This window comes from Cynocephalus volans, chromosome 9 (assembly GCF_027409185.1).
Source record: "Cynocephalus volans isolate mCynVol1 chromosome 9, mCynVol1.pri, whole genome shotgun sequence".
Lineage (NCBI taxonomy): Eukaryota > Metazoa > Chordata > Mammalia > Dermoptera > Cynocephalidae > Cynocephalus > Cynocephalus volans.
Genome location: NC_084468.1, coordinates 75,144,192 through 75,168,216, shown reverse-complemented (window position 1 = coordinate 75,168,216; position 24,025 = coordinate 75,144,192). Strand labels below are relative to the sequence as shown.

Below are 24,025 nucleotides of genomic sequence, written 5' to 3'. Positions count from 1 at the left end.
GAATGCTTTGCTGCTTAGATGTTTCTTCTGCCAAATATCCTAGTTTATCACTCTTTAAGTTCTGCATTTCATAAAGCCCTAGGACATGGACACAATTTTGCCAAGTTCTTTGCAGCTATATTACAAGGGTGGCCTTTACTCTAGTTTCCAATACCTTATTCCTCATTTCCATCTGAGACCATTAGAATGGGCTTTACCATCCATATTTCTACCAACATTCTGGTCATGACCACTTAAGTAATCTCTAAGATTTAGACTCTCCTTTGTTCTGGGGTCTTCTTCTGAGCCCTCACCAGAATTCCCCTTTCACGATCTAGGATTTTTTTTCTAGCCTGCTCCTCCAAATTCTTTCAGCCTGTACTCATTACCCCGTTCCAAAGCTGCTTCCATGTTTTCAAGTATTAGTTATACAAACAGTTCCACTTCTTGGAACCAATTTTCCATCTTAGTTTGTTTTCCGCTGCTATAACAATACCTGAGACTGGGTAATTTGTAAAGAATAAAATTTTATTTGGCTCACAATCCTGGAGACTGAGAAGTCCAAGATCAAGGGGCCACATTTGATGAGGATCTTCTTGCTGTGTCACAATGTGGCAGAAGACATCACATGGCAAGGAAGTGCATGTGAGACAGAGAGTAGAAAGAGGATTGAACTCCTGTGATAACTAACCCACTCCTGAGATAATAGCATTAATCCATTCGTTAAGGTGAAAATCATCTCTTAAAGGTCCCATCTCTTAATACTGTCACGGTGGTGATGAAATTTCAATGTGAGTTTTGGCAAGGACATTCAGACCATAGCACCCAGGGTCAGCAAACTACTGCATGTAGGCCAAACATAGTTCGTTGCCTGTTTTTATAAATAAAGTTTTTTTGGAACACAGCCATGCTCATTCATTAATGTTTTGTCTGTGGCAGGTCTTGTACTACAGTGGCATAGCTGAGTAGTTGTAACAGACTATATGGCCCACAAAGCCCAAATATTTACTATCTGGCCTTTAGAAAAAAGATTGCTGACCTCTAACTTAGACCAATCCTGTTTTTTATAAATGAAGAAACTGAAACCCAGAGAGATTAGGTAACTTTCCAGTAATGTAGCTAGTAGTAGTAATTCAATTCTTATGATGCCTAATTCACTGTCATTTCTGCTATACCATGCTACCACTTTTTAAGTTCTACAAAATCAACAACTATACTATATGCTCATTATACAGGACTTTAAAGTACTATAAAATGCATATGATGTTTAAGAATATTTAACATAGTTAAAACAGACATTCCAGCTATAATAATAATAAACATTTAGTCATTTCTCTTCCCTTATTTGAAGAGCTTTGGAAATATGATGGTACTTTAAAAAGTTCATGGGAAAATAGAATTGAAAGATAATGTGAATCTTTCTGTTAATTTTTTGAAGTACCCTTATATGCTATGTATAGCCATGCCTTAAAGTTCTGTGGCCCATTTTGTTATGTTTTGGGTTTTTCTTTTTCATATTTTTTTACTGTGGCAAAATACGCATAATATAAAATTTATGATTGTGACCATTTTAAAGTGTATAATTCAGTGGCATTAAGTACATTCACAGTGTTGTGCAAGCATTAACACTATTTAGTTCCAGAATTTTTCATGATCGCAAAGGGAAACACCATGTCAGTTAAGTGATCACTTCCCATTTCTCCTTCTTCCTATCCTCTGGCATCCATACTTCTGCTGTGTCTCTATGGACTTGCCTATTCTGGATATTTCATTCAATTGAAATTACGCAATATGTAATCTTTTGTGCCTAGCTTAATTAGCATAAGACACATGTATTTATTAGTGTATTTATTAGCATAAAAACACTTAGCATAATTTTTTGAGGTTCATCCACATTGTAGCATGTATCAGAACTTTATTTCTTTGTATGGCTGGATAATATTCTGTTGTGTGAATATACCACATTTTGTTTTCTGTTCATTAGTTGGTGGATGCTTGATTCTAATTTCAACCCTGAAATTCACCCAGTGTGGCCCACTTTGAACTTACGTTTCCTTATTTCCTTTACAGATTTTTCTGTAATAAATAGAGGCTTTTGGAATCATTCCATTACTTGATCACAAAACAGCAATTGTATTGTTCTGTAGTTGGAAATTTAACACATATACATAGTTTTAAAATAGGAATCATACAGTTTGTATCCAGTTTTTTTTTCTACTTACCATTACATTATGTTGGAGGTTTTTAAGCAGTGAGGTGATGTGATCCGGTTTGAATTTGGGAGTGATAACAGGCAGCAGTAAGAAGGATGTATGGGTAGACAAGAGGCTGTTAGGAGGCTGTAATAATAGCTATGAGATGATAGGAGCTGTGACTAAAGTGGTGTGATTGGACAAGCAAGGCCAGCAATAATGAGAGAAATAGAGGAAATAGAATGAATGAATGAGACTTGACTCCCGGTCTAGATGGCAGAATAGATGGTCCCCAGTGTCACTCTCTCCCCCAAATCGACCAATTTACAATTATAAAAAAGCAATGACAGCCAAGCTGGGGCTGCTAGAGCTCAGGGGAAGAGGAGGAGAGACCTACGGAGTACATGAAGGTGGGAGAAGCCACGATGAGAGAAAGAAAAAACTGCTCTGTTTTGAGCCCCAGCTGCTTCCAGGCTGGAGCTGCTGAGTGCAAGGAGCAAGAGCTGGCAAAGCCACACCTGTGCCCTTTGGATGAAGTTGCTTGGAGGTGGCAGGGGAGAAGGGGGCCTTGGTGGCCCCCAGACCAGCAAGGCCACTAATAGGGTTCCCATGCACCCATATGGGAGTGAGGAGCCACAACAACTGAAAAAAAGGAGCCACTTAGAGGCTGGTGAGTCATCACAAGGGACCGGAGCATGGCCCGTCCCATGGGAAGTGTTTGGAGCACAGGTGGTGGGGGAGACGGGCCCACGGTGGGAACACTGGGGTATAGCAAGGACAGCTGATCTGCACCCCAATCAGCATAGGACCACTCAGAGGAGACTGGTCAGGAATATAGAACTGCATGGGGTGCAGTTTGATGAAAAACTCAGGTCCAGACCACAGTTTCTACACAACCCAGGCGCACTGGGTCTCTGGAGAGCTGGAAGTACCTTTAAAGTCAACCATTAAAACCTGAGCTGCACAAAAAGCCTTCTCTAGGGAAAGAGCAGCAAAGCAGCAATTTAGCTCAGCCACAGAGCTCAAGTACTGGTTCCCACAGGAAGTTCCCCCATTTTAGAAGTAAGCAAAGGACAACAAATTAGTTCCCATGCAGAGTTTAAGTGGTGGGAACAGCAAATAATCCAACACAGAACTGAAAGAAAAAACAAAGTACCCACAACCAGAGATAAAGTTTGATATTAACTAGTAAAGGTCTCATTTCACCAAAGAACACTTATATAATACCTAGAAGGACTGGAAGTCCCCTGGGCTACCAAGCCAGAAAGGGGGGAGGGCCAGGGGCCTCAGCCATACCTCCACCCCACCCCCACACCCACAACCAGTCCCAAGGGTGGGGACTGAGGGCTGCAGCCACACACACCCCACACATGCAACTAGCCCAGCAATGACCACCAAGCCGCAGCAGGAAGGCCCCCAGGTTCCCAAGCTGGGGTGATGGGGGGGCAAGGGCTTTTGCCACACCCCCCTGACATTTGCACCCAGCCTAGCAATGACAAAGCCATCAGTTGGTTTCTGTGCAAATGAGGGGGCTGCCACAGGCCTCAATCCCGCCCCTAATCCTTCTTCCTCCTTCCATCCCATTTCCTTCCCCTTTTCCCTCTCCCCCTCCCTCCCAGCTGCTCTGCAACAACATTATAGATTGTAAAAAATTAATAATATTAATTTTAAAAAAAATTATGTGTGAGACTTGGTTATAGTTGGATAGAGTGGGAACTTTGAGTGCACGTGAGCTGAGATACCACATTCAGTAGGGAGTCTTCTTGACCACTCAGGCTAGTTTAGTTTCTCTTCTAATATTTTGTGTATCTCTCTATTTTTGTCTTTACCACATTATTATTATCTGTTTGTGTCCCCCATCTAGATGATTCAAGCTCCTTAATGGTAAGGATTATTATTATTATGTCGTGTCTTAATTGTCCTTTTTTTCCCTTATTTTACATATAGTTTTTTTAAAATAAGATTATTTTTGTGCATTCATTTTAAAAAAAGAAAATATAAGAGATAGATTGGTTAAGGTATTCCTAAAATTTCTTCTCATTTAGAGCCTGTCTCCTTTGAAGCAGTTTCTATCTCAGAGTTGTTTTTCCATATAATATAATCTAGTCCATTTAGAGGATTGATGATACAGCCTTTCTTAAATGTGCTCTATCATCTTCTGAGTGATTTTCTCATAAGCCACCAATACCATTCTTCAAATTTTGATGCAGGTGCTTTTTTGCTTGGTGTGTGATACACATTTCTTTTGTGTGTATCTTAGTAGGAAAGTGTAACTCAGCCTTATCTATGGTGGGTGTCTGCCTCTTTTGGGGCCCATAAAGTAGTGTTTCTCAGACTCTTTGTGGTAAAAGTTTGTGGACCAGTGCTTTTGTAAAATATATCAAAAATGAATTACTAGAGAAATGAAATGAAAAAAAGGACAAATACAATACAAACCTCAATTTATTATTATTAGAGTCAACAGACATAAAATTAGTCTGTCAAGTAATACTTTGCCATTAAAATTTCTAAACACTTCAGTACTTTATTGCAGACCTGTAAAAAAAAACAGTTAGTGGGGGCTGGCCCATGGCTCACTCGGGAGAGTGTGGTGCTGATAACACCAAGGCCGCGGGTTCAGATCCCATATAGGGACGGCCGGTTTGCTCACTTTGGAGAGCATGGTGCTGACAGTACCAGTCAAGGGTTAACATCCCCTTACCGGACATTTAAAAAAAAAAAAAAAAAAACCAGTTTGTGGACCAGACCCCACTCTGAATGGCAGTGCTATAAATAAAGCACTTGTTGTTGCTTTTCATACTCATTTTTGAATCCCCAGAACCTGCAATATGTCATGGGATGACTGAATGAATGATTGATAGAATGAATTTAAGACAAATGGTGTTTTCCCCTTAACACTGACAGTATTTCTATTCTTTATGGTAGTTTCTTGAAATGGGGTTATAAAACCATATAACTAGTATGTATATAACTAGTTAGTGTATATGTTTGTGTAAGTATACAAACTTTGAATTCAGTTTATGTACATACCTTGTGAAAATAAAAAGAAGTTTCCAGACTTCTAGGAAAAGTCTTTCATAGCCATGGTAACAATTAGTTACTGAAACCAGTTTTAAACTTGTTTATTCAATAAATGACAGTTCTTTAGAACTGGTTTTAAACCAGTGTAATCAACCAACAACAGAAACAGGGATTTAGGGAACAGAATTTTGCAACCCAACCAGTCAGTGATGACCCTTCCGGTAACCATACTTCTAAGCCTCTGAAAGTCCACTATTCCCTGAACTCCACACTTCTCCCCTGGAAGCCCTATATAAGATCAGCCATGCACTCTACTCAAAGGGACTGTGCCTGACCAACTTAGCTATCCCTTCAATAAGTAACAAACTCAGCTTTGTGTTTTTTGTTTTGTTTTAGATGTCAGTGGAAAATATCCCATCCTTTGACACTTGACAACAAATGATTGATAAATTTATTATCTGGTGGGCATTACATTCAAATAATTATCTTTTGTTATCTTAAGTACAACCCTGTGACCTCTATGACATTCTCAATTAAAAGTATGAGTAATATAAGCCCCTCTGAAGAGAAGGCTCACACATGTAGTTCACATATTTAGGTAAAATTCAAGTCCTTTCTTTTAACTACATTTTGCTAAACTTTCAGACCATTATGACTAATAAATTAAATCGTCCAGTTCAAACAAGGAAAAGATTACTTTGAAGTGATGATGTGTGCCTTCTTAATAAAACAGACCCCAAATAGATACATACTTACAAAGTATTCAGTACAGCAGAAATGTTGTTTATAGTCTCTGGAAATGGCTTTAGTATTTAACAAGCCAACTTTGATAACAGTAGTATCTAATCATACTTAGAAAAACTTAAAAAAAATTTTTTTTTCTTTTAAACATATCCGATTTGTCTGGAAGAAAAACTTAAGTCACAGTAGTAAATTATCCAGTTTGTTAAAGCAGCAGATTCTCCTCTAATTATTGACACAATATGTTTTCTTTTTTTTTTTTTTTTTTATCCCCACCCCCCGACACAATATGTTTTCTTTTGGACTGTTTGATTCAAAATTTACGATCTCTACTCTTTACTTTTTGTTAATAGAAAGGAAATCATGAATACAGCCTATTTTTTTCTGACTTAAAAGTAAATAGGGGAATTTTTTTTTTTACCATTACACAATGTAAACATTTTTTGTGGCCCTTTACCAATTTCTCCTTAACCCCCCTTTCCTCTCTCCTTTTCTCACCTCTGGTGGCTTCAGTTCTGTTCTTGACTTTTGATGGTTCAATAATTACTGTAATTGTTGTATCTTCCTTTCTTACTTTTTTTTTTTTTCCAGCTCCCTCTTATGAACTGAGGAGATGCAGTATTCCTCTTTCTGTACCTGGCTTATTTCACTTAACATAACTTTCTCTAAGTTCATCTGTGTTGCTGTGAATGGCCGAATTTCATTCCTTTTTATGGTGGAGTAGTATTCCACTGTGTGTATATGCCATATTTTCCTTATCCAGTCATCCATCAATGGAAATTTAGGTTGGTTCCAACTCTTAGCTATTGTAAATAGAGCTGTGATAACCATGGAAGTGCAGGTATCCCTTCAACATGATGATTTCCATTCCTTTGGATATACATCCAGCAGCAGGATTGCTGGATCAAAAAGCAGTTCTATTTGTAGTTGTTTGAGGAACCTCCATACTGTTTTCCATAACAGCTGTGCTAATTTACAGTCCCACTAATAGTGTAGAAGGGTTAGAAGGGGAATTTTAGGAAGAGTACCTTTGAAATGATTCAAAAATTGAAATAAATGTTTTTGTTAAAATATTTATATGATTGTGATTAAAAGAATATATCCAGAATGCATGGTATTTTTGTTACAATAATTTAAGTATATATTGATTTGGATAACAGTAGAAAAATAATTTCTACTGTTCATAATTAATCTGTTCATTCTGAAAATATTTTTAAGTACTTCCATTTGCTATGTGTTTGCCCAATATGGGAGCAATAGCTGTGAAGAGAAGTTGCCTATATTTTAGGGGCTTATATAGTGTTATGCGGAAGACTAATAGTGAATAGGCAATTATCACAAATACAGTATTTTAAATTTAACCACAAGTCTTGTCTGATGTAATTTACTTTATGGTAAGTACAGTGAAAAAGATATGAGATTGTTATGGGATCACAGAGGAAGTACACCCAATACATAAGTGCCTGTAGTAGGTACTTCATCAGCAACCATATTATATAGCATTGAGTTTGTTTAGAGGTATGAACTCAGGGATATTTCTTTTACATTTTGAATTTGCCTCTTTTTTTTTTTTTTTTTGGGTCTTTTTCGTGACCGGTACTCAGCCAGTGAGTGCACCGGCCATTCCTATATAGGATCCGAACCCGCAGCGGGAGTGTCGCTGCGCTCCCAAGTGCGCCAGGGGCTTGGCCCTTCTTTTACATTTTGGATTATAATTCAGCATCACTTTATCTTGTTGCTGAAGGCATGTACATTATGTTTTAAAATTGGGTGTATTGATTCTTCAAACCTTATTCTCTTTCAAAATTATTTTATGTGTTTTGGTTCTTTTGCCTTTCCATACAAATTTTAGGCTTAGCTTGTCTATATCTATAAAAAATTTTGCTGTGATTTTCACTGGAATTGCTTTAAATGTGAACATCAGTTTTCCGAGAATCATCATGTTTACTATATTGAGTCTTCCAGCCCATGAACATGTATCTCTCCATTATTTAGGTTTTCTTTGATTTCTTTCATCAATGTTTTTCAGCATGCAGATGTGTACATGTTTTGTTAGATTGATACCTGAATATTCTGTTCTCTTGAGCCATTGTAAATGGTATTGTTTTTTAAAATTACAATTTCCAACTGTGCATTTCTAGTATATAGAAATACGGTTGATTTTTGCATGTTCACCTTGTATTTTGTGACCTTGCTAAACTTATTTATTAGTTCTAGGCATTCCTTGGGAGTGTTTTACATAGACAGTCATGTCTGCTAATAGGGACAGTTTTTTTTTTTAGTAGTTTTATGGTTTCAAGGCTTGCGTTTAGGTCTTTAATTCATTTTGAGTTAATTTTTGTATGTGGTGTAAAGTAAGAAGTCAACTTCATTCTTTTGCATGTGCTATCCTGTTTTATATAATTTCTTTTTATCACAGGTAATTTTTTTGCTGTGAAGTCTGTGGTGTTTGATAATATAGCCATTTCAGGTTTTTTTGTTTTTGAATACTATTAGCATTGTATATCTTTTTTCTCCCCTTTTACTTTTTTTCTTATTATTTTTTAATCTACCTGTTTACTCTAACCTATTTGTGTCTTTATACTTAAAGTGCTTTTTTTTTTTTTTTGTCGTTTTTCCGTGACCGGCACTCAGCCAGTGAGTACACTGGTCATTCTTATATAGGATCCGAACCCGCGGCGGGAGCGTCGCCGCGCTCCCAGTGCAGCACTCTACCAAGTGCGCCACGGGCTCGGCCCTAAAGTGTTTTTTTCTTATATGCAACTTATAGTTGGCTTTTGTTTTTTTAAAATCCAATCAGTCTTTTTTTTTTTTTTAAGTCTTTTTTTAGTCTTTTTTTGAGATAATTGTAGATCCACTTGCAGTTATAGGAAGTAATAGCTCTTGTGTACCCTTCACCCAGTTTCCCTCAATGGTAATATCTTGTATAACTTTAGTACTGGGAAACTGACATTGATACATTACTTTTTTCCCCCCCTTTACAAACTGACAGTTTGTTGAATCATAGGATCTTTGAATTGGGAGTGACCTTCAATTGACATTGATACATTACATCTACCTTGTTCAGATTTTACCTTTTTTAAGTGCACTCTTTTGTGAGTGTATGTATATACCATCAGGTGTAGATTCATGAGACCACTACCATAGTCAAGACATAGTACAGTTATATCACAAGTATCTTTTATGCTACTCATTTATAGCCACAGCCTCTCCTTTCATCCTTCCCTAACCTCTGGCAACTAGTGATCTGTTCTCCATCTCTATAATTTTGTCATTTTGAGAATATTATATAAATGGAACCATAGTGTATGGCTTTTTTAATTCAGAATAATTTTTTTGAGATCCATCCAGGTTGTTATATGTAGAAATATATAGCTTGTTTCTTTTTATTGCTGAGTCTCTGCCTTTAATTAGGGATGTTTAGCTCATTTATATTTAACATGATTATTGATATAGTTGGGTTTAAATCAACCATCTTGTTCAGAGGTCGGCAAACTATGGCTTGGGGACTGAATCACACCAGGTGTTTTTTTATAAATAAAGTTTTATTGGAACACAGCTATGTCCATTCATGTACTACTGTCTGTCGCTACTTTTGTGCTACAATGCTGGAGTTGAGTAGTTGTGCTAGAGACTGTATGGCATACAAAGCCAAAAATATTTACTTTCTGGCTCTTTACAGAAAAAGTTTTTGATTCCTGATTGTACTATTTCTTTTCTATTTGTTCCATCTGCTCTTTGTTGATTTTGCAGCAGGAATGTGAGCTTAAAAGAGCTGTTACACTGGTTGGTGCCTGTTAGACTATCTACAAATGCTTTCCTCAGACGAAATTTTAGCACTGACAGGTGTCTGTATCAGTTTTTTATTGTGTGTAATAAATTAACACAAACTTAGCAGCTTAAAATAATACACATTTGTTATCTCTCAGTTGCTGTGGGTCAGGAGTCTGGATCTCACAAGGCTGCAATCAAGGTGTTGGCCAAGCTGCATTCTCATATGGAGGCTCAACTATGGAAATATATGCTTCCACAGTGATTCGGGTCATTGGCAGAATTCAGTTCCTTGCAGCCGCATGACTGAGGGCCCTAGCTTTTTATTGACTCTCAGGTGGAAGACTCTGCCAGGTCCTAGGGATTGCCTGTAGTTCCCTGCTACATATGAGAGTGCTTCATAAAGTTCATGGAAAAATAGAATTAAAAGATAATATGAATCTTTCCATGAGCTTTTTGAAGTACCCTTATAGCTCTTTCCATGGTAGTTTGCTCTTCAAGGCCTGCAGGAGAGCCTCTCACTCTAGTCTGCTCACACAGTATAATGTCGTGTGATCAAGAGGGTGACATCTCATCACCTTCCCATATTCTATTGATTAGAAGCAAGTCACACGTTCTTCTCCCACGCAAGGGGATTATATGAAGACATGACTCATTGGGGGTCAGTGTCGTGTGTGTCTGCCCCAGAAACTTTGAGAAGATATTAATACCTATAATCTATAAACTTACATTGACCATTTGGGCTCCTGTCAAAAGCTGGAAATGAGATTGGCAATAAATACAGCTAAAGTTCTGGTTAAGGTATTTATACTTTTCTGAAACTGCGTGATAAGCAAAGCTTTCTACTCTAATAATACCAATATTTGCAATGTGGTTTATAGTTTTATAAGCACTTATAAATCTATTATTGCATCTGATGTAATTCTCAGGACAGTCCGGTGACGTAGACAGTTATCCCTGTTTATAAATGAAGACATTGAGGGTATTAGCAAAGCCTTCAGAAAAAATCACATAGCCAGTAAATGATGGAATAGGTGTTTTAACTTCCTGTCACCAAAGTAGAGTTGTAGCATAGAACTATTGATGGTATAGATGTTCATCAAATATGCTATGATAATGAGGTAAGTTTTATTTTATATGTAAATACTAATAAGTTCTATGTGAATATGCAAATAAAATATAATCTTCATAACAATGCAGTAGTTCTATGCCTGGCAGTACAGTATCTCCAATCCATAAAATATTCCCATAAGTAGTATCTCCATTTCACAGAAGAGGTAACTGAGGTTTAAGCAGGTTGTCATTTGTCCAAGATCATGTACTTGGTGATCTGACTTCAGAATGTAGGATGAAACTAATTCAATCAAAATAACCTTCTATTTTTGCCTTGCATTACTGGATAAAATTTCTAAACTTAAAATTTTTAGTTTATAGCCTCTCTTTTTGAAGGTAGTGCATTCCACATTTCAATAGTCATGTACTATTGAATTATTTTCATATTAGATTTTAAAGGGTTTCCTTTACTGATATAAAATAATTAGCTGAAGTGACATTTAGCATAAAAACTACAGTTATTCTTTTTTCAATAATACTGTGGTTATTTTGCATATATAATATTAGCAAATTATAGTTACTAATGATAGTTTTTTTTCTTTTGGTTTGTCTTTATGTGTATTTTGTTGTTAGCAATCTCAACAAACTGTACAATAACAGTTGAGTGGGTTCTAAAAAACGTCTAAAGTTTAGTGGCTGCATCTACCTTCTGCTTTCTCCCCACCCTTTAAAAGAGAATAAATGGGATGTTTGAGAAGAGAGCTATATTAAAGAAGAGTATTGCAAATGGCTTCAGAATCTATGAATGGAAAACCAACTAAGAATCACTTCACAAAGGGAAAAAGACAACAGCACCAGCAAATAAAGAACAGATGTTCAATTAGTGATGGTAATGGGGAAGATTCCTTCATCTTTGAAGCAAATGAAGCTTGGAAAGACTTTCATAGTTCTCTTCTTCAGTTTTATGAAAATGGAGAACTCTGTGATGTCACACTAAAGGTGAGAGATGGCCTTGTTTCTTACATTTCTCAGCCTCTTTAGTGTCTTATGAAAATGAGGGTTTCTATAACCACACAAGACAAATTTGTGGTGCTATACTTGTGGTCAGAATGATTTCAGTCTTAATACTTTGTATTGAAGATGAAGGGACATAAGGGAGAGTAAATGAACAGAGGTTAGAGTAAGATTAAATTACTGTATTAATTTAATATTGATATTTATAATTTCTTAGTTAATTTAAGTTCTGAGAGTTCTGGAACCCTAGACCAACAAATATTTCTTTTAAGTGAAATTAATAAATTGCCATTGACCATGTAAGCTTTTAACTTGTGAAATAAAAAATCTTGATGTATTCACTTACTGTTGATACAGTTTAGAAGTCAGGAATTCTTGGTTGTCTGTTCACCTGCACTAGTGTTTTACTGTTGCCTTGGATTGAGTGTCCTCCCAAAACTTGAGCCCCACTGTGACATTGTTAAGAGGATGGGAAATCCTATTATGGTAATTGAAAGGTGGGAGCCTTGACAAGGTGATTAGATTGTAGGACCATGCCTTATATAGTGAATGGATTAATAATGGTGGTAATGGGCGTGGTTCTGAGGGCTTTAAAAAGGAGTGCACCAGGAGCTCTCTTTGCTCTACCGTTTTCTGCCGTGTGAGACTCCTGCATTGCTGGAAAGCCACCACCAAAGAAAACTGTCACCAGATGTGTTCTCTGGACTTTGGACTTCCTAACCTCTGAAACTGTAAGCAGTAAATTTCATTTTCTTATAAACTACCCAGTTCCGTGTATTTTGTTATAAGCAACAGAAATAGACTAATACATTGTATGTCCCTAATTTAGTAATTTAATCTCTACTTTATTGCTATCAGTGAGATTGTTTCCTGATAGTGAATAGAGCCTACTTAGACTTGGATGAAAAAGTCTCTAGTGAACTTTATGTCTGTGGTCTCTAGGATCATGTTGTTCTGCTAAAAAAGACAGGTACAATAAAACTGGAAAAATGATAAAGCAGTGAAGAAGAGCCTGTGTTCTGATTGTTTTCCATTACACACTTAAAGTACTTTTTTATTCTTATCTTCATTGTAATATTAAATTTGGGGGGTTAATTCATATGCATCCATGAAGCATTTTCCACATGAGATTTGCCATTTAGGGATCTCTTAGATTTTGCTTTCTGCTCCTGATCACTAAAGTTCTTAAAGCTCACAGTGTTGTGGGAATTGAGGGCATGTAAGGGTACTTCAGAAACTTCATGGAAAAATAGAATTAAAAGGTAATACGAATCTTTCCGTGAACTTTTTGAAGTATCCTCATACTTGGAAAATCAGATCAGGTGACACGCAACAAAAACTTATAAACTGAAAGCACAGGCTTTGAATTTCAGGCCCAGAATGTCCACTGTGGATAACTTACCTGTATTCTCTTTCCTTAAATTCTTAGTGTCCTTAAGTATTTCTAGGTCCCAAGACACTGAGAAGAAAACCATTATATAATTCTACTAGCTGTGTGTGAAATTTAGCTATGTATATATTTTAATTAAGGAACACTTAAACTCTTTGATCTATATGGTGTATTATGTTTAATCTCATGCCATTGTTCTAATTTTCAATGTCAGTGTAAGATTCAGTGACAAAAATTAAACATGTAAAATAGGTGATTTGAATTTAATCAATTATCAGTCCAGCATATTGATGAGTGCATTAAATAGAATATTATTGATCTTATATTTTTTAATAATAATTTTATAAACTACTGCATGTAAACTTTTCAAAGGGAAAAAAAAGGATCTAGCCATATTAGGTGAAGTAATAACTAAACTCATAACTTTTGTTTGGGTAATGTCAGCAATAGGTGGAAATGAAAACTTCAGGAAAATCTGTGGTGGGAGACTAAAAATAATATATTTGAATCAGTGACAGAAGTCATTTAGGAATAAGAAACACTTCACTAGAGCTAGTTTAAAGGGATTGATCATCATTTTTATTTCCTCAACTGTAAAATTAGGATGAGGATAACATTTTTGTGAGGAATAAATGAGTTAATACATGTAAAGTCCTTACAACACTACTTGGCACATATTAATAAATATCAGCTATTATTATCATATTATGTATTACTGTTCTTATTCCAAAGGTATCAGATAATTCTGCTAAGGTATATTCTGTTACTATTTATTAGAAAGAATTACAATTTAATCTTTTAGCAAGTCTGTAATTAGATTTGTTTCTTAATTCTAATTTAACATTTCTTCAACTTTCAGAATTTAACTACAACAGAACAACTAAACTAACAAGGATTATGGCTAATTTATAATCCTCAGGGGCTGGCCCGTGGCTCACTTGGGAGAGTGTAGTACTGATAGCACCAAGTCTCCATGTTTGGATCCCTACAGGGATGGCCGGTTGGCTCACTTGGAAGAGCATGGTGCTGACAACACCAAGTCAAGCATTGAGATACCCTTACTGGTCATCTTTTAAAAAAAAAAAAAAAATATATATATATATATATATGTATGTATGTATATGTATGTATGTATATATATATATATATAATCCTCTGTTCAACATAAACTATACTTTTTAGATTCATATTATCTTGAGGATCATTTTTTGATATAAGTTCATCTCCTTTCTTTTGTTAGTGTGTTTCCTTTGATCATTATTGCTTTTAGGACAAACGTTTTAGAAAGACAATTATCACAAAATTTTATAGTTCGTATATAAGGTCATTAGCCCATTTTTAAATTCCAAAGTGAGCAACTATTTTAGAAACAGCAAATAAAGTCGTTTAGGAAGTATTTACTAAGGTCTTCCCCTTTTATATGGAGAGCAGAAGTAAATTTGAATAATATGCTGTACTTGTCTTGAGAGAATTTGAAGTTTAGCTAGAGATAGGCACACATATAGCTAACTATAACAATTTAGTGTTTGCCATTTTTGTGGTATTTTTATGGAAGCATAGGAGAGAATCTATTAATTATGTCTGAGGTGATTAGAAAGACTTCACATAGGATATTATATATTTGAGGTCATTTCAGGGAGAGGTAAAACTTGTTTACATGTGATTATGTTTATTAATGGAAATATTTTTAAACAACATATTCAGTGGCAGCTCTAAAATTGTATATGAGGAGTGCAACAATCTGGTTGGGGAAGGGGCAGGGACAGTTTGTCTTGAAAAGATATTGCATAGCACTAATTGCTTAGATTATATTAATAGAGCAATAAAAATAGCATTTACAAAGGTGCTTTTACTCATGCTTTATGTAGGTTGAGGAAATGTCATTGTCCTTGTTAAAGATCACAGTTAATTTTACTTGAAGATGTTAATAGAGATTATTAGAGGGGGACAACCCCCTATCCTACCTCTTGATGTCATTACTGAATGTATCTCATTTATATTATTTGGCTCTTTTTGAAAGTGTTTGTTTCTGTGGGGTTTTTTTAAGCAAATATTTATCGGATCTAATAAACTTTTCCAAGGCTTTAAGCAGTATAGTTATTTGATGTTAAAAATTCCAACTGACCAGGTAAGACTTAAGTTCTCCGAAAGATTGCAGGGAAACAAAATATGTCAACTACATTAAATAGTATACTTCCAAGAGGTAGAAATGATAAAATTATTGCCCTTGTTAACAGTTAACTCCTGACCTGAATGCAGACTGTCTTGACTTAGTCCATTTGTACGGCTATAACAAAATGCCACAGACTGGGTAATTTATAAGTAATAGGAATTAATTTCTCACAGTTCTGAAGGCTCTGAAGTCCAAGGCACCAGATGGTTTATTGTCTCCTGAGAGCTGCTCTCTCTGCTTACAAGATGGTACCTTGTTGCTACATCCTCTGGAGGAGACTGATGCTGTGCCCTACGTGGTGGAAGTCATAAGGACAAGAAGGGCCTATGCTAGTTCCTTCCAGCCCTTTTATGAGGCACTAATCCATTCATGAACACAGAGCCGTCATGATTTCATCACTTCCCAAAAGGTTCCACCTCTTAATACCACCACAATGGGGATTAAGTTTCAACACATGAATTTTAAGGGACATTCAGACCATAGCACAGACATAATCTAATAAATGAGAAATGATAATGGAGAACGTGATCCTATATTTAACACTTACGTCTTCAATGTTAATAAGTATGTATTACATTTATCATACTTTGTATGATAAATGATGATCATCTTTACTTTAATCCATTCATATAGTCAATCAGTATTTTTTATCTTTTTCATGTTGCTCAGAAGGGGTATTTAAGTATTTATATCTTTAGATCCTTGTTTATTTGACCCCCAAAATGCTATCTAAATTGTTTCCATTGTGTACATTTTCAAATGAACGTAATTAAGATTAAAGAAGATCCCGGAATGTAAATTCCTTGTCCTCCCCTTGTTTTAATTTTGCAACCGGAATGTGCTTGCTTGTAAGGAACACCTAAGAGTACGTTAAGGGTTAACAGTTAATTGCATCTTCGGCTTCTGTAATTCTGTGGTTTTGCTTGGCTGTCAGCTTTTTCAGTGTGTGTAAGAAGCTCTTCAGTGACTCTGTGGTCAGAGCCTGTCAGCTTGGCTTGTGTGTGTGAGATGCTGGCAGGCTTGGTTTGCAGAAAGCACCTTAACCACATTTCCTGCTTCTGTGGCCCAGTTTAATGGAGCCCCTTACCCACATTGTGAAGCCCCCAATTTGAGTAACTCTGCCTAGATACAGACAGAGCCAATAAGAAAGCTTGCATGCTTGCTCAAGAAAGGTATATAACCCCAGTTTTCCCTGCATTCGGGGCCCAGGAATTTGGAATGGAAGTTCACCTGGGACCACTAGCATAATAAATCATATGACTTCCCCATCTCTCTGAGTATCTGCGTTTCCTTGGTTGCTTTTTCCCGTTAGAAGGTTAGTTAAGATTGTAGAACAGTGGCTAGACATTGTGATGTGGTAATTCACTACAAGCAAAGACATTGTCTTGAGTCTTGTACATCTAACCCTTTCTTCTATTTTAGGCCTTGGCAATAAAACACTTTTTGTCTACTAAAAAAGTAGCCAGAAGAGTGATTAAGATTAGTGGATTATTGGAAAGAGTAGGTAATTGAGTTACAAGGGCAAAATTACAAGGGATTAAACCTAAAAATTAAAATAGTTTATAAAGGTGTGTAAAAGATGACTTAGATATAGGCTTGCTTGCTTTGTTTATTTCTGTTCTACTCTTTGTATTCTGTACTTCTGTTTCAATGTAGTTCTCAAACACTTAGCTTGAGTAAGTGGCATAATTATAAACATTTCAACCTAATATATTTCAGTTTTTGTTTAGTGATTTTAAAATCTTTTAGTATGTTCATAAATGATTTTTAACAACTGCGCTAATGGGATTCTAAAATTAATACTTAATTTTATAAATGAAGTTAATACTTAACTTTAGAAAGGAAGTGAACCTTCTTCCTAAAGGAAGAAGGCAAAAATATAAGACAGAGTTTATTTGGGCCAGATTTTAGATTGTGGCCTGGGAAACACAAACCCAAGTTGCCTTGGATATGTGCTCTGAAGGACAAAAGAGAAGTCAGTAATATTTAAAGGAAAAAAGAGAATCTTAAAGGGACAGCTCTGAAGTTGTTTACCAAGAGTTTACATTGGTTCACTAAAATAACATGAGACTGATTGGCTATACGTTGCTGTTTGTGTCATAAATTCCAGAAGCATTGAAACAGAAAAAGTGAGGGCTGGCCAGTTTGCTCAGCTGGTTAGAGCACAGCCTTTAAACACCAAAGTCATGGGTTTGGATCCCATATGGGCCAGCTAGAAAAAAAAAAAAATGAGGATAGTATTGTACAGTTTGTGATAACATTTGGGTAGTTGATACCCTTTAGGATGGCTAGTAGTCTGGAAATAGTTTCCAAAATGTGTAGTTTAGCAATTGTCCTGGACAAGGGTGAGGGAGGAAGACATCACTGAAGCCCCTATGCTCTACTCTGGGCCTGTTAAATTTAGCAGACCTCATATTTCTTAGATTGTTCTGAGCTACTTTCTTTCTCATTCAGAACACCTAGTGCACAAAAGAATAGTTCAGAGTGGCCAAATTTTTGAAAAGTGTTAAATAGCTAAGAATAAAGTAAATCAATTAAAACATTGTTTACCTACCAGCATATTGAATATTTAAAACATTTATTGCTTTTGAAATTTTGAGGAAATGAGTATTCTCAAACATTGCTGGTGATGTATAGATTGATTCAGTGTTTTTAGCAGGTACTTTGGCAGTATGTATCACCAACTATAAAAAGCTTATTTTTTTGGTTCATTAATTCTTTTCAGATTTTATCTCAAGGAAATACTCTGAAGTGCTAGAGAAACATTCTCCTTTCAGATAATGTTTGTGTGTAAAATATGGAAAAATTAAAAATCTAAATGGCTAATATGAATATGGCTGTGTAGAATAGCATACAGCCAATAAGCATGAGGGTTGCAAAAGATTTTAGAAACTTGAGAAAAGATTACGAATTTCAGAAAAAATCTCAGTTATGTTTCAAAATGCATAGAAAAAAGTTGCAAGGAAATATACCAGCAGGTTGCCTAATTGAGTTGTGAGTAAATTTTTTCCCTTATACTTTTGTGTGCTTTCTTGATTTTACACAGTGAACATGAATTTATACTGGAAAAAAAAAAACTTCAAAAATAAGTTATCTTTTTTAATTGGCCTATGTAGGACAATAGATAGGTTCACTTTGTAAGTCAGAACTGATAGTTAATGGAATTTTTAATGTTCTTTGTTTAATCATTGTTCTTTTTATGTTATTTTTAGTTTATTTTACCTCATAATTCAGAAGATAATTTATTTTTTTTAGACAGTTGTACTTAGTTTGTCATACAGTTTTTATGGTTGGACCTAAATGTTGAGTCAGCAATAAAAATAAAAGATGCTTGACTTCCCCGTTTCTCTCCTTTCCCCACAAAATCCTCATGTTGAAAGTAAAATGCTTTACTAATATAAAAGCCTTTGTTTCATTGTATTTTGATCCATGTTGGCTTATCTGTGGAAGACTACTCAAGGTAATAAAAAAAATATATAAGAAAAAATCTAAAAATCTAAAAAAATTCTGAGAAATTTTATTAATATTGATATTCTACATGTTTCACTAAAGTTTAAGATTGACATGATTTTTTCCCTGAGTATCTTGAATATTCATATGTTCATTGATCTAATAAAAAAGAATGTAAATTAGAAAACTCACTAGTATCACAGACACATACTATTGTATTTATTTATATAATTTTAAATTATAGTCATGTGCCACATAAGGACATTTTGATGGACTACATATACAGTGGTGGTCCCATAAAATTGTAATACTTTATTTTTATTGTACATGTTCTATGTTTAGATGTGTTTAGATACAAAAATACTTACCATTGTGTTACAATTGTCTACAGTATTCAGTACAGTAACATACTATATAGGTTTGTAGCCCAGGAACTATAGGCTGTACCATATAGGCTAGGTGTGTAGTAGGCTATCTATACCATCTAGGTTTGTGTAAGGTGCTATATGATGTTTGTACAACAAACAAATCACTTAGTGCATTTCTCAGAATTAAGTTATGTATGACTTTATATAGTAAGGTCTAATATAGTTTATATATTTTTCATCCAACTTTAAACATCAGGTCTTTAGACTTGGATTCCTTTCATTTCCAAATTTCTGGTGAAATGTCTTTGGTAATTGAGAAAATAATAATTATTATTATTTTTATGTACTGGAGAAGGGAAATGTAGAAATAAACTTTGAAGAATGTAATGAAACTATATAACAGCAAAGGAGAATCAATGCCTAAAAAAGCCAAGTTTTTGGATGTTTGTATTTTATACATATAGCTCAAAGATCTTTTTAAAGTTAAGATGGCTGTGTATTCTCAAAAGGTACATAAGTATTGTGTATGTGTTAAATAACCACATTTTAGAATATTTGAACGAGAGATTAAAATAGAGTTGTAAAAGATAAATACCACATGTTCTCACTCATGTGGGAGTTAAAAATAAAGTAAGTTGAACTTTTTGAAGTAGAGAGTAGAATTGTGGGTTACTAGAAGCTGGGAGGGGGAAGGAGGAGGAGGATAGGGAGGAGAGGTGGTTAATAGACACAAAATTACAGCTAGGTAGGAAAAATAAGTTCTGGTGGTATACAGGAGTGCTATAGATTAGCAATAATTTAGTTTATGTTCTCAAATGGCTAGAAGAGAGGAGCTCAAATCACAAAGAAATGATAAATTTTTGTGACGATGAATATGCTAACTACAATTTGATTGCACATCATGTATGTGTATTGAAATATAACTCTGTACCCCAAACACTCACTTATCCTTTGTTTAGGGTTCATGTTTAGAAGGTTGGAATAATTGGTTTGCTACATGTGAATAAAAAGAAACTGAAAGTTAAAAACAATAAAATAGAGTTGTAGAGGGACAGAGCCTTATTAGAAACAACATGAAAATAACTTGCCAGGCATTGATTTGTACTACTTGAATGGGAAAGCAGCGTTATGGTTATCTGGAAATTATAGAGCCCTATTTTATAGTACTGTTATATCTTAGAGTGTTGGCAAGTTATTTAATTGAGAAGTATATGTCATGTGATATTCGCGGATATTTGCACAGAAATCAAATCACAGTGGTGTCATGTGCAAATAATTTTTCTTTAAGGATATTTTTAGGCTATTTGAAAAATGTTTAATATCTTATTTCAGATCTCATTTTAGGGCTGAAGTGAATTTGAAAACATGCCAGGCTTTAAGTTGTTACAGCTTAAGTTTCAATAGAATCTAAATTCTGCCTTGTGGGGTCTCCTAAAAAATTAAATATAGGGCTGGCTCATTAGCTCGTATGGTGTTGTATTACCAAGGTCAGATTCCCACACTGGCCAGCTGCCAAAAAAAGAAAAAAAAGAAAAATTAAATATACTATAACAGGTAGAAATGATCATCTTGTACTTGTTGAAATGAGAGATACTCAGTCTTTCATCAGTTAGTAAAAGAAGACTAGGAGAGGGGCATTTATAAGCAAAATGATTTTATACATAATAATGTCCATCAGACCTCTTTCTTTAGAAGTTCTCATTTTAAAGTTAGGTCTTATGTAATGAGACACAACCTTACATTTGTTATATAATCAAAACATTACAAGACAATTAAGACAGTACTATAGCTATTACTTGTACTCATTGATTATTTGTCATGAAGTACCAGGGAAATTGGATAACTGCTATATTAAAAAGATATTTGCCTATTCACTACCGAAAACTTCCAGATGTAAATAAAAATTTAAGTGTAAAACATAAAACCATAAAAGTAGTAGAAAAAATGTGTGAAGTAAATATTTCTGAAATATTAGAATGATTCCCACTTCAGGCATAGTACCTAAACAGAAATCATAAAGAAAAAGATTAATTTCATTATATAAATATCTGTAGGGAGAGAATAAAATTTAAAAGCAAACTATAAAAGAGAAAAATTTAAAATAAATGACATATGTCTAATACTGTAAATGTATGAGGAGTTCTTACAAATAAATGAGAAAAATACCCATAGATCATAGAAGAAATACCAATAGCCCAAAATTTAGGAATGGTCTAGTTTTACTAGTAAAAGAAGGGTAAATAATGACATAGTATTTTCATTCATCAAATTGGCAACTATTTCTTAACAAGTTACCCAGAATATGGTACAAATTCTGTATGTAGCTGAGAAGTGGACAATTTGGCAGTATGCATCCACATTTACAGGTCCTTTGAAGCAGCATCTCTTTATAGGAATTTATCTGAAGGAAATAATAGACGATGTAAATAAAGATCCAGTTACAAAGAAGTTTACTCCTGTGTTGTTTGTAATGGCACACTGTTAGAAGCAATCTAATTTTCCAACAATTAAGATGGTGAAATTCAGTGTGTTTTTTTAATGCTTTTATATGAAATATATCATTTCAAAATAATTTAAATAGAAAAAGAAAAAAGCCTCAGTTGAGTGCATAATAAATACTACTAAATATTGATTTATTTACTCTGTGCTTCGGTTTTCTGATCGAAAAATTGTGGATAATAATAGTGTCTACTCAGAGGGGTGTTGGAACAATTAAGTGAGTTCATATGTGAAAAGCATATAGAATAGTTCCTGGCATATAATAAATGCTAAATGATGTTTGCTGTTATTCTCATTAATTCACAAAGTACCTCCTGTAATATGAGATAGTGTAGAAAATCGTAGTTCATTGTATATGCTTTATAGATAAGTTTATGAAAGGTAAATAGCTAATTTGGAAGAAGAAAATTGCCTGACTGTAAGAAATTGGCCTAGATTGAACGTAAGTGGCCAAAGGATTGCATTATTGAAATGAGTGCTCTAAATTTTTTTTTTTTTTTTTTTTTTTAAAGATGACCGGTAAGGGGATCTTAACCCTTGACTTGGTGTTGTCAGCACCACGCTCAGCCAGTGAGCTAACCAGCCATCCCTCTATAGGATCCGAACCCGCAGCCTTGGTGTTATCAGCACCACACTCTCCCGAGTGAGCCACGGGCTGGCCCTGAGTGCTCTAAATTTGTCTGGAGTTTTTGTCCCTACCATAACACATGCTCTATGTTGATCTGAAGCTGATTTTAGTATTAAACTGATTCTTTTGTTTGTTTGTTTTGAATAGGTTGGCTCAAAGCTAATTTCTTGTCACAAGCTGGTATTGGCTTGTGTTATTCCCTACTTCAGAGCCATGTTTCTCTCTGAAATGGCTGAAGCCAAGCAAACGCTGATTGAGATCAGAGATTTTGATGGTGATGCAGTAGAAGATTTGGTAAAGTTTGTCTATTCTTCACGGCTCACTTTGACTGTTGACAACGTCCAACCTCTCTTATATGCAGCCTGTATTCTGCAGGTTGAACTGGTGGCTAGAGCTTGTTGTGAATACATGAAGTTACATTTTCATCCGTCCAATTGCCTGGCAGTAAGAGCCTTTGCAGAAAGTCACAATCGAATAGACTTAATGGACATGGCAGATCAGTATGCCTGTGAGCATTTTACCGAAGTAGTAGAGTGTGAAGACTTTGTAAGTGTGTCACCCCAGCATATCCATAAGCTTTTGTCCTCCAGTGATCTAAATATTGAAAATGAAAAGCAGGTCTATAGTGCTGCCATCAAGTGGCTGCTTGCCAATCCTCAGCATCATTCCAAGTGGCTGGATGAAACACTTGCACAGGTAGAGGCAGAAATAATATTACGTATAGAAATGAAATGTTGTGGAAGCAAATCAGCATCTTCCATTTATTATGAAAAGTGTAGATTACTTGAAGGAATATAGAAATCATTGGTAATACAATGATAAAAATGGCTTTAACTCTGTTACTTTCCTGTTCAGTTGCTATACTGTTTAAGGATAAATCTGTCACATTTGAAATAGCAATATCATTCTCTGCTTTTTAACTTGAATATTTAAAATATTCCTTTCAGATAGTAGTAATGAATATTTTATTTATGCTAATGGAAAATGGTTCTGAGGAAATAACTAAATTAGTATAATTCATAGTTATTATTTTATTTATTTATTTTATTTATTTATTTTTTTTAAAGATGACCGGTAAGGGGATCTTAACCCTTGGCTTGCTGTTGTCAGCACCATGCTCAGCCAGTGAGCCAACTGGCCATCCCTATGTAGGATCCGAACCCGTGGCCTTGGTGTTATCAGCACCGCACTCTCCCACGTGAGCCACGGGCCGGCCCTCGTAGCTACTATTTTATAATGAAGTTTCTAAATTTTAATGAATTATTTTGCTCATGAAAGTACAGTTATTCCTAATGCATATAGATTCATTTTGGAAAGAACCATAAAACATCATTTGCCATTTTCTTCCCTCACCACAATTTGACCTTTTTTAAAGTTCAGAAATGTGTCTCATTCTTGTTATTATACTGTCAACAGAAGTTACTTGGATAGAGAGATAATCAATAGGCCCTTTGGGGCCTGTGTCTTTCTTTTCTCTTCTCCTTGCTTCCTCCTCCTTTTCTTCCCTCATTCCTTTCTTCCTTCCTTCCTTTCTTCATTTATTCCTGAGAAGTAAAATGATGCAACTTACAAGAGGAGTGTTTTTATTTACTTATTTTTTCAAAATTAAAACTGTTAAAAACTGTGCTTGATAAAAACACTTGGTAATAATTATGTTAATTTTAATAATATAAATTTCTCAATAGTGTTATCAAAAATCGTAACAAATATTAAGAAGAATGAAATTGCTTATTATTACCAGTGTTC

General features: G+C 35.1%; 1 protein-coding gene across 6 annotated transcripts in view; it reads left to right on the top strand.

Moving 5' to 3' along the window:
* KLHL8 (kelch like family member 8) overlaps positions 1 to 24,025 on the top strand; it is a 48,031-nt gene that overhangs the window by 5,316 nt on the left and 18,690 nt on the right. Inside the window, exons 1-3 of one of the 6 annotated variants that reach the window (XM_063108098.1) lie at positions 10,468 to 10,505; positions 11,391 to 11,756; positions 22,427 to 22,975. In XM_063108098.1, coding sequence (XP_062964168.1) covers positions 11,544 to 11,756; positions 22,427 to 22,975 — 762 coding nt within the window. In that variant the 5' untranslated portion in view covers positions 10,468 to 10,505; positions 11,391 to 11,543. Of the gene's footprint in view, positions 1 to 10,467; positions 10,506 to 10,735; positions 10,826 to 11,390; positions 11,757 to 22,426; positions 22,976 to 24,025 lie in introns of those variants that run through there. The other 5 variants (XM_063108099.1, XM_063108100.1, XM_063108101.1 and 2 more) reach the window with 5 other exon arrangements.